At 37.1% G+C, this 19917-nt stretch overlaps 2 protein-coding genes across 3 annotated transcripts; one reads left to right on the top strand and one right to left on the bottom strand.

Annotated features, from left to right (window-relative positions):
• On the top strand, positions 1 to 5902 carry LOC127865591 (procathepsin L-like). 2 transcript variants are annotated; one of them, XM_052405447.1, is made up of 9 exons: positions 1 to 159; positions 475 to 632; positions 929 to 1034; positions 1719 to 1877; positions 2142 to 2265; positions 3453 to 3553; positions 4029 to 4189; positions 4607 to 4717; positions 5319 to 5902. In XM_052405447.1, exons 2-9 carry the CDS (start codon positions 487 to 489, stop codon positions 5416 to 5418), a joined length of 1008 nt encoding a protein of 335 aa, XP_052261407.1. In that variant the 5' UTR covers positions 1 to 159; positions 475 to 486; the 3' UTR covers positions 5419 to 5902. The 2 variants fall into 2 exon arrangements, with proteins under 2 accessions (XP_052261407.1, XP_052261408.1); XM_052405448.1 differs by lacking the exon at positions 1 to 159 and having other exon boundaries at positions 454 to 632.
• Positions 5903 to 7205: 1303 nt separating this feature from the next.
• LOC127865589 (carboxypeptidase A1-like) lies at positions 7206 to 16118 on the bottom strand. The gene is made up of 11 exons (XM_052405444.1): positions 15958 to 16118; positions 15045 to 15129; positions 14792 to 14925; positions 13168 to 13255; positions 12376 to 12477; positions 11314 to 11421; positions 10512 to 10607; positions 9900 to 10008; positions 8836 to 9038; positions 7944 to 8028; positions 7206 to 7516 (listed from the first exon to the last, which is right to left on the bottom strand). The coding sequence occupies exons 1-11, from the start codon at positions 16035 to 16037 to the stop codon at positions 7332 to 7334; spliced, it is 1275 nt and encodes a 424-aa protein (XP_052261404.1). The 5' UTR covers positions 16038 to 16118; the 3' UTR covers positions 7206 to 7331.
• Positions 16119 to 19917: the final 3799 nt, after the last annotated feature.

The following is a 19917-nucleotide window of genomic DNA, read 5'->3' as shown; positions in this document are numbered from 1 at the left end:
GTTGGTAAGGCGGGCTGCTGGAACATCGAAGGCCGTCAGCTGGATGCGCGCGACTGGCGCATGGAGGTCTCGTGCTATCGTCACATGGCTGCCAAGGGTAACAGTATATAAGCAGAAGAGTCGGCAACTATAACCACTCATGTTGTGAATACAGAAACGGTAAGAATAAGCAAATAATATATATATGTAACTTATAATTTACATTGAAGCAATGTTTCGAGTTTGGACTTATTAAACCAGAAGCGGTTAAACACTGCACCTATGTTATGCATGTATTTGGTTTTAAAGATTGAACAACTTCGCACGACGATTACAGTAATTCACTATATTTATCTATCTGTCTCATAAAAAGCCACAATTTTTCAATTCTGTTGATAACCGTTTTGTATAAATATTTAAGTGATAAACTGACTTATTCCCAAATCGATCCGCGTTGTTTTATACTCTGTAGTGTTATACACTCCACACCTTCAGTTACAAGCTCCCATGATGCTCCTCGTCGCTGTGCTGTTGGTGACTGTGCTGGGTCTGATGCTCGCCGCCCCGCTGAGTCCACTGTTGGACGGCGAGTGGGAAGAGTTCAAGACCGCCCATGGCAAGATATACTCCAGCGCCCAGGAGGAGAACTTAAGGTAGGTGCGCCGGAAGTAGTGAGAAATGTCAGCTTCGTAGAGTGTACGACATTGGAAAGTCCATAATCTTTTATCGTATTATGCTACAAGCAAGCTTAGGATTTTAAAATTATTTTATGTTTATGACGTTTGCAGGGATGTTATTGTAACATTTTTTGGACCGCACCATTAAGTTTAAAGTGCACGCAGTAGTTAGAAATTGTATCAGTTAATGTTATGGTAAACGGTATTGCCAACATACAACATACAACGCGTCTGCCTGTCTGTCATTTTGAATGAGGTCACACGCGTTTCAGGCGGGTCACGTGGGAGGACAACCTTCGCTACATCCAGCAACACAACCTGGAGGCTGACAGGGGCGTGCACACCTTTTGGCTCGGAACCAACAAATACGCAGACATGGTAGGCCAGCTAAACATGGAGTTGTTTCTTATTTGACCCATGCTATTACATGAATTACTTACACAAATGTAAAAATGCTAAATTATTGACGAGAAACAATTAATTAATTTCCGATTTTTATTGAGGATATCCATAAACGAACCGCGCCTTTAACCCTGTTTGCCAGTCATGGTGTTATTTTGTTTGTTTAAATACAATGCGTACATTCGTTTTTGTATTTCCGAATTCTTTTTGAAACTACCATTTTACCAAATTGTGAATAAGTTCAGTTAACAAGTATCCACATATCAACTGTCTGTGGAAAAAACAACGGATTGCGCAATTACAAAACTTCGTTATTCTCTATTCCAGAACATTCTTTCTTGTGATATGCTTTAAGTTAGTATATGACCCTCGTTTTTCTATTTCTTATCTTTCGAACAGCGACAAACACGATGTTTTTGTAATTTTAAGCAACTTGTAATTTGACTTTTCAATGATATATATTGTATCACACATTTGGAAGCGCCGTGGATAAACCTTCAAAATGATGCCAGTTGAATGCCGTCGCTTTTATTGATAGTAGGTCGAGGCTTGTGTTTCGAGTGTAAATAAAATGGTTTCAGCATCTGGGCTGAGCAAGTATTCACTAAATTTTTAGGTTCCTGTTCTTGAGCTTGCTTTTAACACACCTATTTTTTAAAGGGTATTGCTGAGTTCGTAAAGGCGATGAACGGTTTCCGGATGAACGCCAGCGCCGCTCCCTGTGGTCGCTACATGGTACCTAGCAATGTTGACCTGCAAGACCTGCCAGACACGGTCGATTGGAGGCCTAAGGGATACGTGACACCCGTCAAGGACCAGGTAACCATACGAAATTGGGCTACGTACTCGTCATTTTTAATAACTAAGTACGTGTTTTTAAGTGCATGTATTGTTTAAGTGCTTAGTAAGCACGATGCTTCTTTTGATTTTAAAAATGTACTTAAGTCTAAGAAAACCGCTTTCTTAAATTTCATATTCGTTGTGTATGTGTTTTCGTATAAAGAAAACAACTCTGCCTGCTCCTGAAACACGTTTTGTCCATAACCTATCGCCTCAGTGCTGTATGATTGTGTTTGTCTTAAGGGTCAGTGTGGCTCGTGTTGGGCATTCTCCACTACCGGAAGTCTGGAGGGGCAGCACTTCCGGAAGACTGGAAAACTCGTCTCCCTATCCGAGAAGAACCTTATGGACTGCTCACAGGCATTCGGTAGGGGTTCTAGCCCGCTTGCTATAAGAGTAACGCCCTGCTTTTGAAGAACCCCGTTAGTATGTTAGTGTATAATTGGTCATGTTTCTGTCGGGCCGGCTACCTCGGTTGGTGGACTTCAAATCCGAGGATCGCTGGTTCAATCCCCGGCCCTGCAACAATACGTCTGTGGGGATTGGTAATACAATCTTTGATATTGCCATTCTACCCATACCTCAGATCCAAGTATGGCATTTGTCCCTCGTGTGCACTTAGTTCTGGGGTCGTATTCCAGAAACATCTTAAGTTAATTTTTTATTATTTCCCTTCAATTGGGAAATTTTCTTACGTGTTTCATTTCATATTGCAATATATTTGCATCAAGATATACATTTATTAAATAACATCATTATGCCAATGTTATTTTAGGAATACCAAAAAACATGTTTTCCTTATTTAGTAAAGAAATACAAAACATTGTCATTTTGAACTTAAGTAAAATTATTAAAGAAATGACTTAAGATGTTTCTGGAATACCACCCCTGGTAAACCAGCTAATTAGGCAAAAGTGTGAGTTGTACAACTTACCGCTTTGGTATGACTGAAATACTATTAAAACAGCGAAACAAAAGGAAAACTCACTAATAACACAATGACAAAATAGCTATGTTTACTTATCTAAATACTGTAGTAAGCTCAATCTATTTCAATCCGAAATTTACGATGAATGGTCTTTAAGGTCAAGTAGATAAACGGTTTGATACATAAGCGGCCTTGAAGGCTCGCTTTTAGATAGCTGTATTCAGTGTATTGTACATGACGTTGTAAAATTCCAATCTCGGTCATGTTTCACTTCAGTTCTGTTTTGGCAGCCTTTATAGCCGCCATTTGGTCGTACTCCCAATAACAAACTATTTTTCTTTGTTCACATCCTTCTTATTTAATGTGATTATATATTAATAATTCAGATTTTATCACTCAATCAGTGTAAGTATTTTTCTTAAATACTCATGTTACTTTTTGGTGTAATGTTATGTAGTTTTACAATAATTCAGCTTTTATAAATAAATCAATTGAAGTCTTCCAACTTAGTATTAAATGTGAAATTTCGCTAAAATTACCAATTTACGGCATGTTCCCAAACTGTGAAAACATAGCCTTACACTTTAATGTCCCAGATGTTCATATACCTTGTCGTTCTCTGGCAGGTAACAATGGTTGCCAAGGCGGTCTGATGGACCAGGCGTTCGCCTACGTCATTCATAACAAGGGCATCGACACGGAAGACTCATACCCATACCAGCCCATTGTAAGTCAGGCTCTTAGCGACACGGAGGTCACTGGTTCGATTTACACTGTGAGAGCGTTCTTTAGATCTTCCCGTCGACACCAAGTACTGGTTTTACCCAGGGAAATAACTCTATAGCGTTTCAATAAGCCCTATGCTTTCCATGCAATCGAGCGAAAATGAATATATTTAAAGTATCTAGTTCAGGGGGCTCGGAGTAATGTTGTTTGACGTAATGGACGTCGGCGTTTATGGTATGCGTGGATGTTACACGTTCGTGAAATGAATGCAAATTTCGAAGTATTTTGGGCCAAATGTTTACACTTGTCGGTTACATGCGCGTGCAGCTCATGTGCTTGTGATTTTGTTCGAGTGGTAAGTATTTAACCTTAACCCTTGGTTGTTAAGTAATAAACTTTTAAAACATTTAACATCTTCATATACCAATATACAATATCTTAATACACCTATATAAGAGTCACTTCCGTTACTGCAGAACGGCCAGTGCCGGTTCAAGGCTCAGAACATCGGCGCCACGGAAGTCAGCTGCATGGACATTGAGGCCATGAACGAGAACAATCTGCAGAAGGCCGTCGCAATGGAGGGGCCGGTGTCCGTCGCTATTGACGCCAACCACAGATCCTTTCAGCTCTACAAGTACGAGCATGTCATTCCTAAAAGTCGCGGATAGTATAATATAGCATTAAGTTTTGCCCAAGATAGATAGCACTCTAAATTGTACAACCATTTTAAGCTGAGAAACTTGCGGCTACGCTCTATGTCCGTTATTGTCTGTTTCTGTCCGCAGCACTATTTTGCGGCTACGCTCTACACTCCTGTCTGTTATTGTCTCTCCCCGTCCACATCACTATTTTGCGGCTACGCTCTACACTTCTATGTCATTGTCTATCTCTGTCAAAATCACTATTTTGCGGCTACGCTCTCCACTCCTATGTCTTTTATTGTCTTTCTCTTTTCGCATCACTATTTAATTGCTACGTTCTACACTACTATGTCTGTTCACCTCTTAAGTTTATTATTACCTGGCATTCACTCTGTGCGTTAACCCTGCAGGAGCGGTGTATACAACGAGCCCTTGTGCAGCTCCACTGCCCTGGACCACGGTGTGCTCGCTATAGGGTATGGCACGGACAGCGGCCAGGACTACTGGCTGGTGAAGAACAGGTAACTTACAAGTACAATCATGCTATAGTCTTCGTATACTTTTGTAGTATTTGTCCCATAGGGTCCCTTCATAAAACTGACAATTCTCAAATCATGTTAAGCCTTTCCTAAAAAGTAGATATTGTAAGCCTTGTATCATTTTAAATTACTGATCTAGCATCTTCCAATTATTGCAATAAAAATTACATTCTCGGATATGCTAAGAAAATAAATATTGCGTTTATATGCTAAGAAAATAAATTTCGCATACACGCAATCATCCTCGCAAAGCAGTGTTTCGCTTGTGAGAGTTCGCCAATAGCACAGTACTACAATACACGCCCCCTAACGTTCATGTTTCAATGTTGTCCCCAATTAGATGATCAACATGTTGCAGACAAACATATTATACAGGAAATAACCACAAAAACATCGATGCGATCGCTAAATGCGTTTAAAACCAGAATAGAAAATGGACACTTTTAGAAATGTACAATACTTTTGACCACGAGGGATGCAACACGATTTAGCTTAATGTAAACTATAATGATTCTGAACATAGTTCCACTGTACACGTGCATATTGCCTTGGTTACTATAGCACGTGATGTCGCTTCTTTCAGCTGGGGCACATCTTGGGGCAACATGGGGTTCATCCAGATGGCGAGGAACAGCAACAATATGTGCGGCATCGCCACCTTGGCCTCCTTCCCGACCGTGTAGGTTGCCAGGGAAAAACGACTCCATGACAACCATCAGAACATTACAGGATTCCAATATCTTCATTGCATCTATTTAATTTACTTGTTCTGACATGTTTTTATTTGTTTTTTATATGTAGAATTTTAGTATATTATTCGTGCATACTTCATTACAACAAGTGTCTATTGTTTTATTTATTTTGTAATGTCTTTAATTTCTGTTACATATATTGTATTTTACATTGTAGTGGTTATGTTGTTGATATTTATCAATAAATTCAATAATATGCAATTATGAATTGTCTTACAAGTATAATGGTGTAACATTATGGTATAAACTATTCGTTGACGTAAGTTTTAGACTAGTGTGATCAATACTATTAAAGATTCGTGTGTTTAAGTGTGTTTAAATTATTTATCACATGCTATACCCTGTTTCCCATGTAATACAACCATTACATATTTTTTTTATATTACACATGTGTAATACAACATTTTTAAGCGTTTTCGTTGGCTTAGTTTTCCTTTATTGACCAATCGCATTTTATTTTGCTGAAATGACGTTGCAACGTCAAATGACGTCACGAAATGTAAACAACATTCGGGATTTATCATTATGTTTGCGTAAATATTTATTTAATTTGCTCATTTAAAAGCATGTGATAAAAAAGATCTGACACTCGTTGTCAAATCATACCATATTTTATTAAACTCGTCCAGGAAATTCGTTAGTAAGCTCGTAAAAGGCTCGCCTACTAACAAAATTCCTGAACGCGTTTAATAGAATATGGTATGAAATGACAAGCTCGTGCCAGATTCTATATGTATAAATCAGTTGATCAAATCTTTAGCATATATATAAGAAGTCAAAACTAAAATAGACAATGTTCATATCATCAATGGTTCATTTATCGTCGGTAAAACCAAGTAGATGATTATTTAATGTCTAAACGGAGGAAACTCACACGATGCATCTTTCATAAATATGGTCTTCAGTTGGTAATGCTCATAATACGAATGGTTTAACAATTCAAAGGGAAACTTAAACTGTTTTTGTTGCTGTCAAAGTCTTCATACACGTTTGCTTGACTGTATACTGAATAAGTTTGTCAATTTTCCTTAAGCACACACGTCCAGCTGTGATTGTTATCACACAATGATTTCTAAAAAAATATTAGCTTTGGATAAACACTTTAATGGCTGTTTTAAATTGGAATATATTATTTTGATTTATACATTTCATTGTTCATACTTAACACATATGAACACAATATGAACCAGTTGCGTGTATTCAACTATGCTTTGTTTAATGAGAATTGGAGCGACAAATTCATTCTAAGTGAAAGGAGGTGCCAACATAACTATTCGTATTTATGACATATGAAATGAACTCATCAGTACAAAACAGTGGGTATTTCCCTCCAATGTACATGTTTTGTGTACATGAATGGATTTTTGACTGGAATAAACACACATTTTTAATTAAAACTTTTATTTTAATCATTCTCTGATATTAGTTCCTCCGAATTTTTATTGCAATATGTTTTACCTTGACGTTTTGACAGTTTGCTTTTTCGTTTTTAAAGATCGTACAAAACCGTTATTTTTTTATTATTTTTTTAGTTAATAAGGTTAAACAACAGTAATATAAAGCTATTGCTTATAATCATCAAATTATATTACACTGTAATATAATAATACATACAATGAGGAAATTACAATAATTTAAATCGAAAGAATACAAAATAATTGACGATGATTAGCGAAAATCAGACCGTTTATGCAAATGAAACTCATATAAGGTCAATCTAGATCTGTATAGATTTATTTGCTCAAATTGGTTCACAGCCGATTCGAGAATATACACGAAATGCAAAGACTCAAACAAATTGTCTTAAACATGACTGCCCACGCATGACGACCGGAGAACAGCGGCTACTTGGTGACGATGTCGACAAAGGCCCAGAGGGACATGAAGAGCTCTTCGCTGACGGCGGGGATGTGCGTGGCGCTGAGCACGAAGCCGTTTCCGGTGGAGGAGGAGGGGCTGAGCTCGTACGTGTACGCGTACTTCACCCCCTGCAGCTTGAAGTAGTCGTAGGCGCCTCCGGATGCTGAGTCTGAAACATTGGGAAAGGCGAAAGGCTTTGAGAACATAATGTTAAACACGGGGAAACACATGAACTTTTGAGGAAAACATGTCAAAGCACAGGAAAACTTATATAGAAATAAGTAAAACATATTAATCTTTAAAAACGTTATGTCGAACCTCAGCGAAATGCGAGTCTTTGAGGAAGTTATTTAAAATATACATGGATACCAATTATTGTTTGGTTTTGTTGAATATCACTTATTACAAATATATGATTTAAAAAAGTTAATCGCGTACAATATAAGTAAAAAGAAAATCGAGGAGACTATTAATGAAAAATACACAACAAACACAGTAGCTCAATTTTACTTAAAAATATATGATCAGGCATTTATTTCCCAGAGCGATCTGGTGCTATGCCGGGTGATTTTCAGAAGTTGTACACAGATTCTTACAGAGGATCTCTGGTGGAGTACCGGACAGGTAGTAGGTGCCTCGGACAGTCTCCAGCCAGCGCATCATGTGCTCAGCCACAGAGAACTAAAAATATGACACACCAGTACATACGAGCAAAACTGTAGGGCTTCTTTTCATAAGCAAATGCAGTGGCTATGAGTAATGTGTTGCGATAAGAGCACAAATCATCTGTCCTCCTAAGAGAGCGCTATATACCTAAAAAACATAAATCATTCACTACTAACAAAAGCTTTGAAGTTGTAGTATTTATTAATTTTCATCAGATTGTTTTACAAGGAATGTACATATACCGGTAATGAAGGTTTTAATTGTCGTAGACGTGACTTACCGGATGTGCGGAGTCGGCGGATTTGTTTGGTGATGTTAAATGCCCGAAATACCAGATGTTTGCAGTCGATCGACTCTCGTGACTTACCGGATGTGCGTAGTCGGCCGGGTTTGTTTTGGTGCGGTTAAATGCCTTACTTACAAGATGTTTGTAGTCAATCGCTTCTCTTGACTTACCGGATGTGCGTATTCGGTTTGTTGGTTTGGTGGTGTTTAATGCCTGACATACCTGATGTTTGTAGTCGATCGGTTCTCGTGACTTACCGGATGTGCTTAGTCGGCGAGTTTGTTTGGTGCTGTTCAATGCTTGACTTAGCAGATGTGTGTAGGAGATCGGTTCTCGTAATTTACCGGATGTGCATAGTCGGCGGGTTTGTTTGGTGCTGGTAAATGCCTGACCTACCAGATGTTTATAGTCGATCGGTTCTCGTGACTTACCAGCTGTTTGTAGTCGATCGGTTCTCGTGACTTACCAGCTGTTTGTAGTCGATCGGTTCTCGTGACTCAGCAGATGTCTTTAGACGATCGGTTATCGTGACTTACCAGGTGTGCGTAGTCTGCGGGTTTGGTGTTGTTGAAACCGTGTGGAAGCAGCATGAGCTCGCTATAACAGTGCACTGAGAAGAACGCCTCCACGTTGGGCATGTCGCCGAGCACGGCGTTACGTAGCGCCGTCGTCTCCCTGGCAGCGAACGCCGACATGCCCGGGTACGTGTCGCCCTGGCATTGCGTGGTAGTACCCGCCTCTGTAGCGGTGATTAAACAAATTTTGACTATAATATGATACTTGCGCACAAATAGTTAATAGGATGGTGATGTGGGTTCACATACTACGCGATATGACTGCAATAAGAGAACTCGTTAAAAACAACGAAAAAAAAAACACAATACACTTGTTTCGTGTATAGGATGCGGGCTAGTCTGATTATATTTTCAGACACAACACCATGGTACTTAAAAGTACCGTCAACCACGACGACGAAGAAAAGAAAAGTTGTAAAATACCGTACTTTATTTTTTTAAAATTTTTACAATTATTAGTTTATATTGATTTAAATATCACGACTGGTATATTACATTACTTGAAAAAAAGTTGTTAAGTTTTCATATTTTCAGTATATTCGCTAATACATTTCACTGGGTACCGGTACTAGGTAACTACCACTCAACGCCAGTAGATTGATCATCATCATCACGCGGTAAATCCAGGAATGCAAATTGTGCATGCGTAGTAAATCGCATATATATTATATATAAAATGATCAATCTACTTGCGTTATTTATAGAGTGTACCTGGTATATCTTTATGTCAGTCCTGATATTTAAATCAATATAAACTAATAATTGTAAAATAAATACGGTATTTTACAACTTTTCTTTTCTTCGTCGTCGTGGTTGACGGTACCTTTAACATGGACATGCTATATACACAGATAAACATGCATAAAATATAATTATCTCATAAACTTTTATCAAACCGTGAATTAAATGTACGTATGGCTCTTAATATATGGTCAATATACATATTTGTGTTAATCGTTGGGCATTTTAATAATGGAAACCAATGGATCCACGTATAAATGTGACCTGTATTACCCGTGACTTACTTCCAAAGTCTGCGTCCCAGTTGCGGTTAAGATCGATGCCGTAGTTGGAGAAGTAGCAGGGTCGACTCTCAACCTGTCGGTTCTTCCGGTGTAGTCGGCTGTTAGAGTGCTGGAGCGAAAACATGCCAAAGAATGAAAAAAGTAAAGAAACGTCAACTACTACTTATACTTATGCAACAGCAGCAGAAGCAACAACAGCAACAGCAATCACAGTAGCAGCAGAAACAACAACAAGTACTACTACTTCTTCTACAACAACAACAACAGCAGCTGCTGCTGCTGCTACTGCTTCTTCTACTAATACTACTAAACTAACAACTACACTACAACTACAACTAGACTACTACTAACTACTACTGACTACTACTGACTACTACTACTACTACTACTACTACTACTATACTACAACTACTACTCTACTACTACTACTGCTTACTACTAGCACAACTACTACCTACTACGACTACGACTACTTACTCTACTTCTACTACTTACTACTACTAAAACTACTATACTACTACTACGACACTACTACTACTACTACTACTACTACTACTACTACTACTACTACTACCACTACTACTACTGCTACCGGTACCACCACTTCCATACTGAATAGGCATATCCGTCCGGGTTGTGGACAGGCACGATGTTCCAGTCATACGCCCGCAGCATGGTCGAGCTCTCTGTGCGACTCGCCGTCAGAAGCTGAAAGCACGTCGGATATTCAAAATTTACCTCGCGACAAATACAACACGACCACGTTCGAGAAAACACAAGACAACGGTTTACATCCATGATATTTCACGAGATGTATATGCGTGAAATGATTATCCCACTAACCAGACATTTGTTCTGGTGGAAGGGGCAACCTGGGATAATTAAGTCCAACATAATTGGATTCTAATCAAGGTATCCAATGCATTTCAATAGAAACTGGTTAACCTGGTTGAATCCCTACTTTTCATATATGCGATACGGACTCAATCAGTCCACATCGGCATCTGGCACTAGACGTGGTAGCCCCCGCTCCGATGCATTTTACTTACTCTGCACTTTTCTGTTATCAATAATACCGTATTCCTCTGATACAATTAAAACAGTTTTTCGTTATTTTCCCATATGTTATCCAAACCCTATCGATACCTCGTATATTTTCTTCCCCTCCACTCATCTTTCCCATCCAATTGTTTGCTCCCGCCCATCCTCTTTCTCCCTAATCATTACATATCCCTCTCTTTTCTCTCTTTCGTGAAACGAGAAAAACAAGATTTGGATGTAGTATGGCCTTTAATAAATGAAGTGGTGGAAAAATCTGGTACCCGAATATCAGTTGGATCGTGTTGCCTGGTCGAAAACGGATGTACAATATTCTAGCCAAAACGATACAATACAATATAGGAAAAAAGCAAACCTTGTCGATCAGATTAAGAGCGGAAGCGATGGCAATCCACTCCCGCGCATGCGTGCCAGCCTCAACCCAGACTGACTTGGCCTTCGGCTGACTCAAGTTCTCTGAGACCTAAACGATCAAAGTCTGGATAGACAGGTAATGTAATATAAAGGTTACATTACACTAAATCATTGTGTATCCCTCCGTGGTCCATTCGAAAGTAGTGCCTATTTCTAAAGAGTTCCCTTTCTCTTCTTGAATATAAGCCATTTTACAATGTGAGACATGTATTTTGTGGTTATTTGTAATATCCTGTATGTGTCTGGAGTACTTTGATGCCTTGGATTGGAAGCTAACTTAAAAGATGGACTTTTGAGGGTGTGTTTTCTATTGTGTGGGGCTTTTGTCGAAATTAGGATTCCGAAACACGTTTTTCTACGGTGGGTTCATTCGACAGCGATTTACTTTCTTAGAAGCTGCGAGACGGTATGTTTTTGATTGCAATTATTGGAAGAGGACAGATCCATCTTTAAAATGATACCAGGTTCGGAAAAATTGATACGTCGAAAAGGCAAGAAAAATGCTGTGAAAGTTGTCAGTTTTATAATGGGACCCTATGGGAATCGGAATTAGTGTAATATAACCTTAAAAACACCAGTACGGCTACAATATACCTTAACATAAACGCAAAGGTATTATTGTAAAACTTGACAATAGAATTGGCCGATTTTTCGTTATTGGGTAATAACATGTTTATCTTCTTAGTATTGCAACCAATTTCTATCACCATTTTAGTGTTGACAATAGTTTCAAACGTTTGTTGTAAATCAAACGACTTAAAACACTAAAACACTGTTTATTGACCCACGAAAAACCGATGGCTCGAACATTAATGCTAACTTACATTATAAACGATTCAATACTAGACATGTTTTATTCTTTTAAATAAGGTCAGACAATTTAAGAGTAACTACATCAGTATTCATGTGCAATAACTTCCTCAAATACAATTCGGAAATGTACTATATTCATGTGCTAGCATTAATTTCGCCCGTTCCGTATAATTGCATATAGAGTTATCACCTTGACGGCGTATATGTTTCTTCCCTCGTACGTGGTTCCGATGTTTGTAACCTTGACCTTGGTCGGGTAGGCAGACTGTAGGGCGAGCAGGAACGACTGAATCTGAACAGCGACGCAACACATGCGTGTTTGAATGGCAGAAGGACCATGAATTGTATTGATGGATAAACATATGAAAGCTAGCATAGAAGCTGAATAACAAAATCCGAAAACAACGGCTACACTTGATGCACCCGCAAAGTGATATGGAATAAAATATGAAACTGACCACAAATATGAGTCCCGAAATGACATAATAATGTATTGAATGCTTATAATAAGTATCGCAACATAATAACGATCGCTTGCAAACTCAACTTATATGGTTCTCATTATAAATAATTTACAATTGCGAAATGTATATATCAATCCACATTTGATAACATAAATGTACACCTGGTCAAACATGCAGTATGTACTAGCGAAGGGGCACGAGAACAGTATAAATACATGTACCTTGTTATACGTGCAGTATGTATACGCGTTCCTACGTGCACTATGCATACATGATCATTCGTAAATTAACCCATTTATGCCTAGTGGACTCTTCCATTCTTCTAAATTGGATAAATTTATTTCTAAAATTAGCGATGTTTAGTATATTTATTTCTATATTTAGAATATTTCTTACAGAAACTCCTTAGAGCAAACAGCGCAGACTCTGATGAGACGCCGCATCATGCTCATCTGGGTCTACGCTGTTTGCCAAGGCCTTTTTTTTCTAGACGCTAGGCATAAATGGGTTTAGTATACCTGGTCATACGTGCAGTATGTACTGGTGAAGGGACACGATGACAGTTTCGACTGCTTGCTGACCTCAACATATTCCGCATCTATTGCCCTTAGAAAAAAATCGCGCTAATTGCAAATATTATGGTTCAAATAACGCGAATAGTAACTTCTTAAGGTTGTTTAAAAACATCTTTATATAATAACATCAATAAAATCATAATGTAAAAGTCATCAACTAATTAATGTTATGTTAAATAATTTTACCTAAAAAAATTACCCCGAGTATTTCTATCAATAATTGCGATTTATACACAATTAAGATTTATCAAAGTGTTACGACTTTTTTATGTAACTTTCGAGATATTGCTTAAGTCCGTATCATAATATATTCCGATTGAACTTTCCCAACAAACCAAGTTTCATGACTACCGGTATTTTTCATGTCAATTCCCAGCCTTTGCATTATTCCGTGTGATTATTCATCTTATTGCTTTCCATAAACAAAACCAAGTGGCATCTAAGTTTTATGACCTTTGATATCTTTCATTATTGCGTGAAATTCTATCCACAGATAGCCGTTTATGAGCAAACCAAGTTTCGTCCAAGAATATTCAATACTTTTTTAGAAACAGTTAACGGCCTTTTTTCATCTGCAGTAATAAAAGGGTCACGCACAACCCTCGTACATTTATTAATATGTATTCCGAGTTGCATGATCAGCACGTGTACTAAGAAAAAATTGTACACATTACCATTTCTTGCGTTGTTTTATCTAGTGTTGTATGTCTAGTTACCGTACCCTGACCTTTGACCTTCGATGAAAACCGAAAAGTATTAAAGAATATTTAGTTCATTAATATTCAGTACGTAATGAGATATCTTAGGGAAAACATTTGCAAATGTTCAGGTCAATTATGTGTTGTGGATATACGGGTATGTAGATGCTGAAGAAGATCATTAACCTGCATGTGACCACGAATGTGGTTTCCGAAAAGATGTGTTAAGTTTACCATCGATATTTGTATCAGTTACAGACATCTGTACTTTTATCTTGTACGCAAACATTAACCAGACTTTAATACGTAAAAACGGCGGCAAAATACTGTTTAAACGTATATTATGCGCATTTTCACTTTTAATTGAGCTGAAAAGAATTGTCAAAAGAGTTAGTTCAAATGTGGTAATTGACCAATTAATTTCAACTCATCTTGCTACTAGTTGTTTATAAAAATATATTTTATATTCGATAATTGTCCCAGTCCTCTAAGCCGGACGGAACTGTCTTTTTATTAGTATTGAAGTTAGTGTTCGTGTGTCGTATGAATAGATATCATTGCAGGAAATTAAAATTATCCGGAAAACAAAATTGTGTCTTTGTGTCGTATGAACGAATCTGCACTAAAACTGAATTTAGATTCACATCGTATATCAGTTGTCAAACGAAAGTACGGTTAATTTCCAAATGCATTATTTTTCTTTTTCCGGGATATTTTTCTAGACTAACTACTAAAAAGTAAACAATTATTGACATTAGGGATTTGATTTTTACAGTTACCACAATCGCGTCACCCGTTTGTGAGATCTCTATCGAACTATCGGACAGACAGATGACGCAATATAAAACTTTACATTCGAGTTCGCTTACGCTTGGATGTTCTCATTTTTTATCTGGTACACCATGTTGTGCTCGTTGAGGAATGTACGAAGCTTTCCGAAGTCAGACGGAGAGACAAGGATATCGGTGGGACGGAACAGCGACGGATCGCTCCAAAAATCCAGCTGCAAATATAATATGTTGGGAGTACCTAACCTCACATGCATTCAGACGCAATTAATTAACTGTATCTAAAGTTTGATGAAATAATTTTGATATCACTGTGGATGCTAGGAAAGATCACCTCGTCATATCCGGTCTCGCTCTCTAGCGACTGAAGCAGCTCGACCTGGGCACGTGACCTCGCGGACACCGACACAAGGCGGTGACTGAAGCAGAAGTGCGTAAATGTAATAGCGAGAATATTACGTTTGTTATACAGTCATTGACCAAAATACATCAAGTGTACATTGCACATAGCTTAATTAAAAAAATGACATACACATGTGATGCAAATAGATTGTATCTCTGGGACAAACAGTGGGTTGCTATTGTTTACTTCACAGTTGTTCTGGTTACTGCTTAATTATTCTTACCATTTTTGAGTGTGGTTCTGCGTGATAGTTTTGAAAACAACAGACCGTGCATGGCTAGCTTCTTACAGTGTATTTATATGTTAACATGTATATGCTTTTATCATCATTATGACATACAATATGTATTTTAAGCATTTTTTTTATATACATAGCCTTTAGTTTTATAGTTTTTAGAGTTATGCAATAAGCATATATGAGAAAATTAGTCATCAACTAAGTTTCGTTTCTTGCATTTCTAAAACCACTAGACTTTTGTTTCCAATAACATTCGAAACGCTTTGCAACAAAGTGAAATAATATAACTCCTAACCTTTTTCAACAATTACAGTTGTATGTGTCTTTTTTATTTTGGGAACCATTTTCAAATACTGTGTTCAATTTATTGCGTTACAAACGTATGCACAACTGATACCTTCTGACAAAAACATGTATTCCCTTATTGATGGCAATAACAAATTGTATTGTCATCAAACGAAAACAAAGTAGCTACAACATATTTAGTATTAAGAGTATGTTTCCCCGCAGCTGTGAGTAAAATATCTTCAAGCCAGAAGTAAGATGAGAAAACAAGATTTATATTAATGTTATTCTGAAAAACGAATCTAGTTCGACAAAACGTACCCGGTAAAGTCCCTGCGTTCAGACGTCACTTCCTGCGCCAGCAGCAAAAGACTAGTTGCTAGAATACACAACACGTCCATCCTCGCTCACTGACAAACATACATACTTGGCCCGGGCGCGGAAAGGCATGCTTATATCCAGGGCTGTCATTGGAGATTTATTGCAGAACTACAGGATGGTCGAGATTCAAACAGGTCATAAATATGCCATCGCCAAAAGCGGTTCAAACAAGGAGGGAAGGGAATAAGCATACGCGTACGACAGTATAAAGTCAATAAACAATATATCTAAATAACGGGCCAAGTTATTAAAAGATCTTTTATTTGAACACAGTCTATTTTAAGGGTAGTAAGAGTACCTGATATATTTAGGGCTTGCTTGCTTTTAAGCTAGCAAACATGATATGAATATGTTGTCCGTGAACACCTCAACTTTAATGCAAGTTTGCATCTGTTTGAATATTCAGAATCCGAGTGAAAACGAACATTAGATCGGCAAAAGTATATGTTTATTTCAACAAGTTTAACATTATAATTGCGCGAAAAGTAGATATGGCTATTTTCTGTAAGACTGGATTATAGGTACGGGGGACCAAATGTTGAAAAATACACAAAACGTACATTTGCAGATTTTGAGAGATCTTAGTCTGAACGAAAACTTAAGTAATGGAACAACTTGATTGAAAGAAGTATAATGTAATGCAAGATATTTGTCCCTATCGTCATTCATAATTTATAACTTGTTATAAATACGTGAAGTACCTTGTAACTGTATTAGGTAACGAAAAATGGAACGTTACATAGTTCATTTCACCCTCATGTTCAAATACTTCAACATGTTTTTATTTGAGAAATAGAAACAATGTAAAATATATGTACTCGAGGAGCATATATTAAGATTTCCGTCGACACAATTTCGATGTGCTATGTGCGATCGGCATATAAAAATGGCCAAATATGCATCGTGAGTTGTCAATTTTGTAAACTGCACTTTTCATCGCACAGTCAGCATCGAAATAAATTTACTTCGTTATCGGCTATACAAGCTGACTAATTGATTATCCTTTGAAATAGTGTAACATATAAACAATGATAATTGATGAATGCAACTATCAATGCATAAAATGAGTATGTAGTTGTTTTGCAAACCTATGGATATCCAGACAACAATTTTTATATGTGTTGTTTCTCGTGTCAAACAATTTGTAAAATTTATTGTATTTGTAGTGGAGGCTTATGCATAGTTTATATGTAGTATAATCTAATTCGTAAGTGTAAGTACTCAATTAGTAATGTAAGCGTTGGTGATGAATTAGTTTTGTACGAGTAAGTACTGTTTCGGTAATGTAAGCGCAGGCGTAGACCTGTGCCCTATTTATATAATCGAATGTACTGTATCGGTAATACAAGCGTATTGGTAATGTACGGGTAGAAGCTGGTGTAAGCTTAAATAATGTTTGGTAATGTAAGCGTTATACCATGCGAGTAATGTAAGCGTAGGTATTCTAATTATTTTGGTAACGTAAACGTCAGTACTGCCTTGGTAATGTTAAAAATGTTAGTATATTTAACTAAGTACTGTTTGTTATAAAGCGTTAGTAAAGTAACTATAGTGAAAGATTATGCGACATAATTGAATTGGTAATGTACTCGTTCTCGTAGCATAAATTAACCCATGTATGCCTAGTCGACTCTCAAATCCTTCTAAATTGGATCAATTTATTTCCAAAATTAGGGATGTCTAGTATATTTATTTCTATATTTAGAATTTTTCTTACAAAAACTCATTTAAGTAAACAGCGCAGGCCCTGATGAGACGCCGCATCATTCGGCGCCTCATCTGGGTCTACGCTGTTTGCCAAGGCCTTTTTTCTAGACGCTAGGCAAAAATCAGTTAATCTGCGATTTTTGAGTGGCCTTTTATGGACGTGAAACCAAGCCTGAGATTCATTCTTGTTTACAAGATTTTATAACTAAACAGCACGCAGCAGGACTTTCCGATCAACGACATGCATGTCTGGAAAAGGAGTTATGCAATTCGTACACTCCTTATCACGAAGCTTGGGTACAGAGACACAGCTCAATATTCTACGCAATGGGAGCCAATACTTTGTTAAATTTGAGCCTCGCCCTGCATAAAAGACTTCATGCATGTGCGTAAACTATCGTCCAAAGTTAGCCGGCGCAGTTCTCAGTTATAAAAGTACCTGTCAAATAGATAGCATATCTAATCAATCGGTATTACCGTTATGTCAAGTGCGCACGCACTTGATAAAAATACATATTTATTAAAGGGATCTTTTCACGGTTCGGTAAATTGACAAAATTTAAAAAAGTTGTTTCAGATTCGCAAATTTTCGTTTTAGTTATGATATTTGTGAGGAAATAGTATTACCAAACATTTACCATAGTCTAATATAGCCATTATATGCATCTTTTGACGATTTAAAAACCTAAAAATTATAAAGCGTTGCAACGCGAAACGATTGAATAGTTTGGAGAGTTCTGTTGTCGTTTAGATTTACGAAACTATACAGATTGCTTATATAAAGTATAAAATACGTCCTGCATGAACACTCGGCAGAATAGCCGAGACGGCTAATGCGTTTTTACTCCAGGACTCCGGGGGTCACTGGTTCGAGCCCCGGTGCGAGCTACAGTTTTTTCATTTTTTAATGTTATTCTTGATATTTCACTGGCGCTTTTAAGATCCAATGTTTACATTTATCAAAATAAAGCATTTAATGACTAACTTAAAATATGCCAAAATCTGTGAAAAGGTCCCCTTAAATCAGACAATTTGTCAAAATCCGCAGTCAGTATGATAACTCTGATTTAATAAGAATGATTACTTCAACCTCGTCAATTACTTTATTAACTTCATTCATGAATGGTTACCGATGGTCTTAGTATTAGTTGTCCTTATTTGTCCTTGACACATCTGTTTAATGGTTAATAGAACATAAACTACAAACCATGAATGAACGTATTTGTTTTATTAAGTAAAATGTATTGATTCAGCGTTAATCATTTTTTGCTGACAAAACTGTATTTTACATTCATAATAAATATATAGAAGTGAAACTCCAGCTGATGGAGCAGTATTAATTCTCATTATATACAATTAGTTGGTACTTTATTTAAGGCAAGTGACCAATTGCCAAAACAGTACAAAACAGCACGCCAAAACAGTACAAACCAGCACAAAACACAACATAAATAACACATAAAATGATAAACCTGGGTCATAAGTTCAAATATCTTGGAAATTTAACGACTGGTACTTAAAAAAAATAATATAACAAATAAAATAAAGTGCGCTGAATCAATACAGGCTACAATTCCTACATATTCGAACTTACTTTATTAAATCTTCTTTATAGATATGCTGCTATTTTGACAAATTTTAAATGTAAAGATATTAGCTCAAAGGAAATAAACATGTATTCAGTTATGTTAATGTCAAAAACGGAATCCGACATAAATAAATACCTTTAACAATAATTCACTAAATTAACATAATTGCATACATCTGTCTTCAGTCGGTATTTCGTGTCTACGTCTCATGTATGAAATGCACGTTTGCATTTAGGAAATACATATTAGCCGTGCTCTGTGAGGTTTAATGCATGTACTTAAAGTGTCGTCCCAGATTAGCCTGTGCAGTCCGCACAGACTAATCAGGAACAACATTTTTTCCTCTTTTATGATATTTTCTGTTTTAAAAAGTATTTTTTATCAAAAGTCCAGCAGATTAAGACAAAACATATGTATTGTTCAACGTCTGTAATGTGTTGATATAAAATATCGTTTCAAAGGCGTTTTAACATACAAAATGAACTGAACCGTGTTAAGTAATTGGCCTACTTTTTTGCTTAGGCCCCGAACTTCAATAGATTCATTATTCACATTTGCCGACTTAAAATGTGACAATATATTAAGAAAGAAATATGGCGAGGCA

The sequence above is a fragment of the Dreissena polymorpha genome, chromosome 2 (assembly GCF_020536995.1).
Source record: "Dreissena polymorpha isolate Duluth1 chromosome 2, UMN_Dpol_1.0, whole genome shotgun sequence".
NCBI classification, from domain to species: Eukaryota; Metazoa; Mollusca; class Bivalvia; order Myida; family Dreissenidae; genus Dreissena; species Dreissena polymorpha.
The sequence above is the reverse complement of the archived record's forward strand: the minus strand, read 5'-3'. Positions and strand labels throughout refer to the sequence as shown.